Raw genomic sequence first — 9,415 nt, 5'->3', positions numbered from 1 at the left:
AGTTTAACATTCACTAGTTATTTCAAAAGGATTCTTTCGTTTCAATTTGGAAAAAAAAACGGTCACGTTTTTTTTGTTTTTTTTTTTTCACTGATTTAGTTTTTCTTCGTTTTACGTCAATATGAATATTAGTATGTTCAATCAGGAGAAGAGCAGATACTAGCCATCACCTGGAGCGCTTCAATCCAAAACAATTGCCGTCTTTGTCATTTTAGAATATAAATAATTCCAGGGATTCAATTTATATCTATTTTACCACTGGCTGTCCATCGTTCCGATATTCCCCCTCGCTATCGCTTGAGGTAAAATATGTAGCATTAAGGCCACACCCGTGGTAAAATCCATATAAATTCAAGACCTCATGAATTATTTCTTAAACATTAACCTTAATACTACTAGTATACGCCGATGGCAATTGATTAGCATTCATATGTCTTGCATTCTGCAACTTTCGGCCTAAGCGAGAAAAAAATGATTTTATTAGTACTTATTGTCACCGATATGTATGCCGTTATTATTATCGTCTAGCAAACAATGCAATTAAAGTAGATTTGAGACAATAAACACATAATATCTATTTTTTTTACATTAAAATCAATTTTGCTTAAAACACAAGTAAACGATTCGTATCCTTCCGAACTTGCATTCTCGTTTAACATTTTAATGAAAATAAGTTGTGAACGTTGAATAGTTAGTTGCCATAAGACTCTATTTGCTATGTGTCGTACACGCATCATGCGCATGAACATTTATCTTATCTTTCTACTACAATAGTGCAATTCTATAATAATTTTTCTTGCTGTTGCCTGACTGTTAAAATATTGTTACGACTGCACCCCCACCCCCCTAAATCAAAAGCAAAGTCTGAAACAAAATATGCATTTAACTTTATTTTATATCTAGGTCCAACCGTACCTTAAACATTTAAAGCTGACGGTGCCCTTTTTGTTTTTCTATATAGAAGGACATAATTTGCTTCAGTGAGTTTCTTTCAATTCGTATATTACCTTTAACTGTGTAATGGTATAGAACTCGCCTTTTAAAATATCTAATTACACGTACCTATCTACAGTGCATGCTTTGTGAACTGTACGTCGCATATAAAAACACAAGATAGCTTTGACAGAACAAATGCAGATTCACATTAATCAAACAAATTGTGAAGATATCAGTTATAAATTAAACATATATAGGTAGACGTCTCTTTCTTTGAAGGACATGATAGATACCAATGCTTTATTTATTTGTGATGTTACGTTAATTGTACTGTAGTTCAAATCATTTAATCTTAAACATGTTCCTACACAAGTAGTTTGTAAAAGTTAAAATATTTTATGCGTATTTACCTGTTAATGACACTAGAGTGATGTTATAGAAAAAAACTGTTGTAGTGCACAAAGTCTCTTTTGATCGGTAAAAAGATAAATTACTTGGAATGGAATGTATTTTCGAGATACTGAATGACTGCCGGCAGCAAAGCAATCGGACTCTTGTTTTATTCACACTGCAATATCTTGTAGAAGGAATACAAGGCCTCGTCAAGAGAGAATTTGAGCTTTTCCATAATTCACTTAAGGAAGATCTTAAAAATCATACTCAATGTCTAGGTTCTTGCAGCCAAGACGAAACAAAATCAGTAGCGAACTGGTGCCAGACCTGTGCGAGTTGGAGAACCTCAATTTTGTCAAGTCACACACTTAGCGACAAGATGACTAAAAGAACAATTTGTTGGTCAGAAATCGATTCGTCCAAATGGCCAACAGATCCGTTCGAAGTTGAAAAATGTTTTGTTCCGATATGGTATTTCGGACCAAAACGTTTGGTTTCCTCTTGTGATCACAGTGATCTTGCAATAATACTTAAGAAAATAATTAATTGTACTTACGTCTACGCTAAATTTGATAAAATTGTTAAACCACAGACAATAGTGAATATAAGAAATGATGTGACACATGCAAACTGGATTTCTAATGACCATAAAGTTGAATATTGTAAAGCAATTGGGACATTTCTGTTCCCTCACCTGGATAATCAATCAGCGAAAAAGGTATATGACAAGATTCAAATACTGGTAGAGATATCGTATAATGAGTTGATCAGTTACAACCTTATAAGTGAGGAAGAAGTTAATAAAATGCACAAAAAGATAACTTCCAAAGTAGATCGATCGAAAGTCTATATTTGGATCTTTGCCATATTATGCATATGCATTGGAGTAATGTTATTTAAGATAGATCCTTCGAACATTTTGGTCGGTTCTCCAAGTTCTGGTTCTCCAAGTTCCGGTTCTCTACAATTTACTGGTAAGTCCTTATTTTACGTCAACTGTGACAAAATAAATAGTTTATTTATAAGTCGGTTACCCTATTGATTAAAGGTTATTTTTAAACTACAATAGTATCCTCTTTAGATCAGCGATAAAAGAGGCATTTACTGCATATTCATAAACAACAGAATTGAGTCAAATTCTTTATTTTGATTCAGAACATACTAAATATTAACCAGTGTAAAAATGTAGCAAATTATAATAAAGTATCAGCATTTCGTGCGTACGTTTGGACTAATGATATCTTATACTTATTGAGATGACCTGCAGGCTGCCTATTGTAATGTCCCCGAATGTAAAACTAAATATAAAAAGAAAGGGCAATACGTGCAATAATATTATGACAATTTTTACAGACTGTTTGATTTCATATCATAGATATAAAACATTTATCTCGGGTATATGTAAAGTATCGTGTTATCTGTATATGAGTGCTTTTTTTAAGGGGGGCGAATCTGTCAACAAAACTTTTCATCCTATGACTTAACTGTTAAAATGCAATCAGCCTATCCGTACGTCCGTCCAACAAATCATCACATTGTACGCAGAAACTACTGCATGAACACAATGTCTTTATCTTTGGCTAGCAACTTGAGTGGTAAGTTGTATTGTGTGAGCGCTTTTGGAAAATTTCAGATACCTACTTATTGACTGCCGATAATTTGAATTTTCCAATATGTTGAGTGAACTCGAAAAAATGTTGTCACACATATCTTTAGTACAACTGAACAAAAATACCTTGCCAGCAGCAAGAGTGATAACAACACTCGTGAGCTTCTGTCAGACACTTATCCGATATTTTAAAATAGTAGTGTGGGTATGCTAAGAATTAGGTACATTCTTGTTTTAGTTTAATTTGAGTCTCCTTTAAACAGAATTTCATTAACTGCTCTTTAGGAAAGCTGTTCATCTAATTTTATTTGTGTATTTTTTTTTCCTTTATAGGTTGTAATCTTGGATATGGATTGCAATTTGAATTTTACCTTCAGCAACAGAGAAACTTTGTCGGGAGAAAATGGCTGATAGATGAAACATTTCATAGAATCAATGTTACGGATGCAAAAGGTGTAATTATGATTGCGGGTCCTGGATATGGAAAATCAGCATTTGTTGCCGACATAATTAAAAATAAAGACCATTGCAGACTTAAGGGATACACAATTATTTACCATATCTGTAAACGCGACGTTAAAATGCTTCAAATGCCAGAGAAATTTGTACTAAATCTAATGCAACGGATAAGTTGTTCATACCCAAGATATCAAAAACTACTAGAGGAAGTAGACACACAATGGACGGACATCAAAGGAGTCTGTATCGATGATCCTTATTATTGTTTAGACAACTTTGTCATTCATCAACTAAATGAACTGAAATCAGCATTAGGTCACAAACTTTTAATAATCGTTGATGGAATTGACCAATGCTATAGCAGCCAAATGGGGGTACAATTAGTTTCATTACTGCAGGCACGATACACTGAATTTCCAAGCTGGGTGAAGTTTTTATTAACCACAAGAAACGATTCTTCTATATTGCAACAGTTCAGTGATCTAGATCACTTTCATATTTTCCCTAGAGAAATTGAAATGAAAGACGTTTGATTGTCAGTTTTAAGTTAGAAAATTTCAAACCAATATTCAAATTGGCTAAAACAGAACATTTAAATATCGTGTTACAAATTCCTAATATTGTAGCTGTAGATTGTCTTTCTAAAATAAAATCGTATCATATATTTCATTTGGACAAGTATCATTAACTGTATCATCTTTACTGCACCAGATATCCAATACGACAATGAATATCTCATCAATGATGCAAAAGACCAAAACATTTGAAAAACTAATCCCTAAACAAACGTTGAGGAGCCGAACAAAACAAAAGGGGTCTAAAGTATAGCCAAATATAGGCACGATACAATCGCCTTTAACCAAAAACAAAATTGATATTGATTTCAACAGATTTGTGATATAAATCATTAACGTTTATCTCAAAAAGGACCATATACAATTATGGCCCGCTGAGGAGGTGAATATCCAAAATGGTCAACCCGAGTAAGGGTTATTCCACCAGTGCTTTAGCCCGAGTGTAATAACCTGTTACTCGGGTTGACCATTTTGGATATTCATCGACTCAATGGGCCATAATTGTTTTATTGTACCGAACGAACATGTTACTAGTAAAAGTAAAATATTGTAACAGATTGTCAAAATACTTACGTTAGAAAACTATTTTGTGTCTATTGACATTTCGCGTATGTACAACAAAGGTAGACTCTTTCTGTAAAATATAGATGGCCTTGAAAAGGGCCGTTCACAAGAGATATCGTCGACACAAGATGAATTTCCAACTCTTGTATGGTCTTGTTTCGTCGTCACTTGATGGACTTCTTACCTGGCCGTTGCCATATTTGTTTTTGTTTCTCTGACGTTAATAGACGTCATACTTTAAAGGGAGTCAACTATTGATCATTGAGTACGACGAGGGTTCTTCACCGGTGAATAATAGGGGTGTTCGATGGAGGCTTCAATTTGTCGGGGTTATTCACCGGGGAATAATAGGGTTGTTTGATGGAAGCTTTAATTTGTTAGCGTTATTCATCGCTCCTGCCATTTTTTGGAGAAAAAAAAAACATCGAAATTAAACTATGACACGTGATTCCGTATTAGCCAATCAAGTATTTACTATATAATGTAAGGTATAATAATATCATTTATCGACATTTTCAACTACAGCATTTATACAACATGTAAAAGAAGCATCAAAATCACCCCCCCCCCCCCCCCCCCGACCCCCCCCCCCCCCCCAAACCCCCACCCCACCCCACCCCACCCCCATTCTTTGTTTATTTGATTTGGCATTTTTAATGTTTTGTTCATAGCTACACTGACACCTCTTATATAAACAAAGCATTTGGCGTACTGAATTTTACGCCTTGTATTTGTTATCACATGGTCAATTTCACTGTTGTCAGACGGTGTATATTTTATGTCAGTTTGAACTGTTTTGAATTGGGGTTTCCAATCCTCTTCAACTTCGTATTTCATTTGGTCTATCTACTGTTTAATTTAGAATGCCAATTATGATATAAAAAGAGAAGACGTTGTATGATAGCCAATGGGCAACTCTTCACAAGAGACCAAATGATCAAGAAATTAACAACTATATAGGTCACTATACGGCTTTCAACAGTGAGCAAAGCCCATACCGCTACGTCTTATCCAGAAGAAGTGAAATGCTTAGTTTAGTTTTGAGTTTGTTTTACCGTTCATATATACGATGAAACAGTTTTCGTTTGGTATATATATATAAACAAGTCTAAATTGAAAACAACGTTCAAACCTATGATTGTGTTGGATAAAAACCGCAATTTTTATACGTGTGCATGCAAAACAAATTTCTTGTTAGATGGGTCTAAATACAGCACAAACAACATTTTCCAAAAGACCAAAAAAGTGATAAGTATATTTTAACAAAACGCATTTGACTAGCAGGTCGAACAACAAATGTTCTTAAACCCTGCTAATATATAGTGTCCAAAAATAGCAACAATCAACATTCAATCTATCTAGGCGTGGATCAGTTTGTAAATAAACTGATGCAGTTACTACATTAAATTATACAAGTGCCTAAGAATGTAACTTTAACACACTAATGAGTGTTATAAAATTAGTTGTTATATTTCATATTATTCACGCAATATTTCGCTCAACACATTACCTTCATCAGGCGCGTGCAGCCAACCAGGTAAAAGTTAACGGCTGTAAAGAAATTTTTGCAGCTCATGTTAAATGTCTAGAAAAACATTTTTGCCGCTTATTGTACATAGCAATTCGTAAATCAAAACAATTAGTTGTTTTAGTTAAATAGAATGAAGTTCAGGATTTATTCCTTTGGTTTTGGGTAGAACTGTTTTTCATCTCTCTCATTAAGTCCATCAGATTCAAGAGTACGTAGCTGATGCATCCAGAACCTTTCTCTCTGTTTTCTCCTTTGGGAGTCCCAATTTTGGTTTACCTCAATTATTTGAAAGGTGATATCTTCAAAAGTATGCCCTGTTCTTAAGAAGTGTCTCGTTATTGGACAGTTTCTTCCTTTTGTATAAAAAGACCGGTGATTGTTAAGTCTGATGTTGAATTTCGTTTCTGTTTCACCAACATACTGCAGCTTGCAAGTTCCACAAGTAAGAATATAAATACTATTTTCCGTTTTGCAATTAGATGTAACATAGATATTGTATCGCTGCTTTGTTACTGTGCTGCTGAAAGAGTGGTCAGTGTTGGCGACTTTACAGCACTTATAATTGGTTCTTCCGCATTGTTTGTTACATCCAATTTTAGAAGTCTCTTGTTTCTTTACTTTAGATGTGACAAGTATGTCTTCGAGATTTTTGGGTCTGCGATAGGCAATAACAGGAGGTGATGGAAAAAATTCTGCTAAGGAAGAGTCAATTTCGATAAAACGCCAGTGCTTGCGGATAGTAGATGAAATATTTGTCAAATCGGGATGGAAGGTGACAACAAACGGAATTATATCTGCGCGGGTCGTCTTTTCTTTGTATTCCATGAGGATATCTCGATATTTTTCTTGGGCTTTATCAAAAGCGTCTGTGATGTTTTTGCTTTTGTATCCTCTTGATTTTAGTAGTTTTTTTATTGTCCCAAACGATAGTTGAGTTTGGATTCCGAGGAGCAAATTCGCTTTAGTCTGATGGCTTGACTGTAAGGTATGCTCCTGTTTCGGGTAACAACTTTTTGGAGAAAGGAACTGGTGTTTATCAGTTTTCTTTGTGTGGAGATCAGTTGTCAGGACCCCGTTTTTTACAAATGTGATGATGTCGAGAAAAGCAATTTTCTCGCTTGAAAATTCAGATGTAAATTTAATTGAATGATGGAACTGCATGATTACAATGATCTAAGAAAGCTTGTAAATGTTCTGCAGTATTGTTATATCATCTTTTCCGCAAGTTTATTGTTTTCTGTTTGGTAATAAATTAAAAATAAAGATCCATTTTGTTACATCTTGTGATCCGTTTATTTGACAATCGCCAATGGCAGTCAGCAGGGTTTAAGAACATCAGTTGTTCGACCTGCTAGTCAAATGCGTTTTGTTAAAATATACTTTTTCACTTTTTTGGTCTTTTGGAAAATGTTGTTTGTGCTGTATTTAGACCCCTCTACCAAGAAATTTGTTTTGCATGCACACGTATAAAAATTGCGGTTTTTATCCAACGCAATCATAGGTTTGAACGTTGTCTTCAATTTAGACTTGTTTATATATACATGCAATTAATTCCATGTATATTTAAAAAGAAGCAGAATGTACCAAATTAAAGAGGGCACTACAGTAAAATTCCAAATTCCAATGCAAACAGGCATCATGACCTGGAAGTAAAAAAAAAACGAATAGGTAGACAATCGCTCACAAAACTCTAATGAAACGTGAAGATTGGTTCGCACGAATCTATCACAAACTAGTTGTTAACTTCTAGTTCATTTGCTCTCTGGTGGAGGGATGTCTCATTGGTAATCATGCATACCACATATTTTTTTTAATTTTTATATAATAGAAAAACAAAGGATATGGGGTATCCATCCATGACTTAAATCAGTACGTGCACAGTAAAAATAAACAACAAAAAACAAAAGAAATAACTTTTTTGCTTAGGATGGTTGAGCAATTCCTGGTCTACAAGTAACACCATTTGCATAACGTGTCGTAATTAAAACCTCGGTAATAAGTGGCATTCGCTGGTTTTACAATCAATGAAAGGATTTGGGGATTATTGCTAAGTTAACGAAATTGTATTTTTTCTAATCAATTCACGAAAATTGATACCTACGAAAATAAAGGAATCCACAGTAACCCAGATATGTGCTACTGGATGTATGTTGCTACAAAGATGCGGACAAAAGTGTAATAAAGATACTGAACTCCATTGTAGCTTCCAATACGGGAAGTTAGGAACAATTAAAAAAATCAAACATTATTAACCAACGGAACGAGTGAAAACAACTGTCAATTGCCTTACAATAGTTCACAAAAATGAAATTCAAATCACTTCTTTTTTCGTAAAGTTATTCTCAACCGACCCTCATTGTCAAGTTCTAGATTAAGACAAGAGCTAGGTGGAGCAGACTTAATTTTTATCTTAAGTATTCACATAGGCATCAGACCTTTAATTCAGTATAAACTTGTTATAAAACTTGATCATTTTACAAAGGTTTCCCCTTCGTTTTTAGTTTTCAGCATGTCAATCCCTAACGAAAAGGAAAAGAACCACAAGCGCCCTGTCAAATATATGTTCATATAGGGAAACTTTTTCCCTAGTTCCGACCATATTTGCAAGTAGACACCAGAGCTGTTGTACACGCAGCTTCCGATTTGCAAAGGAATGAAAGACGTACTGCAGTGTAAATTTGACAACTGTCCGACGATATTTGGAATCAGCTTGCTTTAAGTATTTAATTTGTATAGGGCTCTTTCTTATACCTTTTTCAATACTCAAAGAGTTAAGGTACACATTTTTCTTTGTCCTACTTTTATGAGAAGATCATCATATCCCTTTTTTTTTAATCTTTAAGACGTTTTTAAAGCTAAACACTCTGAAAATTACAAAATACAACATTAAACTATTGGTGGCAACAGCTCTAAACGCGAAATTCTTCAACTACCAGAACGAATGACGTCAAGAAGTAATGACAGAAAATACTGCAACATGTTACAATAGATGAAGGGCAGGAAGAAAGTATACTACCCCACAAAAATAATAATGATATGTTTAGTAGGGGACAGATATTGGTCCCCCATAAGAACTGTCCCATAGTTCATTAATGGTAGGAATCGCAACAATACCTTATTCAGACATTTGATTTCGAACGTGGCTGCAAAATTTTTACATCCCAATGAGACAACTGGACGCCTTCTTCGTAATGTGTTTGCTGTACCGATAGTCTCAGTATTTTCTTCATCTAAAAGACCCTTTACATCTCATCTAATTACAGCATTTCAAAACATTTGTTTTCATATAAGATTAATGACAATTTGTAAATTATAATGACTCATTTTCTATCAAAACAAATGATGTTC

At 34.3% G+C, this 9,415-nt stretch overlaps 1 protein-coding gene across 1 annotated transcript; it reads left to right on the top strand.

The window, feature by feature from the left end:
* Nucleotides 1-1,292: 1,292 nt before the first annotated feature.
* Nucleotides 1,293-4,066, top strand: LOC127721200 (uncharacterized). Its single transcript, XM_052227883.1, has 2 exons — nucleotides 1,293-2,303; nucleotides 3,272-4,066. Exons 1-2 carry the CDS (start codon nucleotides 1,436-1,438, stop codon nucleotides 3,928-3,930), a joined length of 1,527 nt encoding a protein of 508 aa, XP_052083843.1. The 5' UTR covers nucleotides 1,293-1,435; the 3' UTR covers nucleotides 3,931-4,066.
* Nucleotides 4,067-9,415: the final 5,349 nt, after the last annotated feature.

The sequence above is a fragment of the Mytilus californianus genome, unplaced genomic scaffold (assembly GCF_021869535.1).
Source record: "Mytilus californianus isolate M0D057914Y unplaced genomic scaffold, xbMytCali1.0.p SCAF_12, whole genome shotgun sequence".
Classification (NCBI taxonomy): Eukaryota; Metazoa; Mollusca; class Bivalvia; order Mytilida; family Mytilidae; genus Mytilus; species Mytilus californianus.
This window is presented reverse-complemented; position numbering and strand designations above follow the sequence as displayed.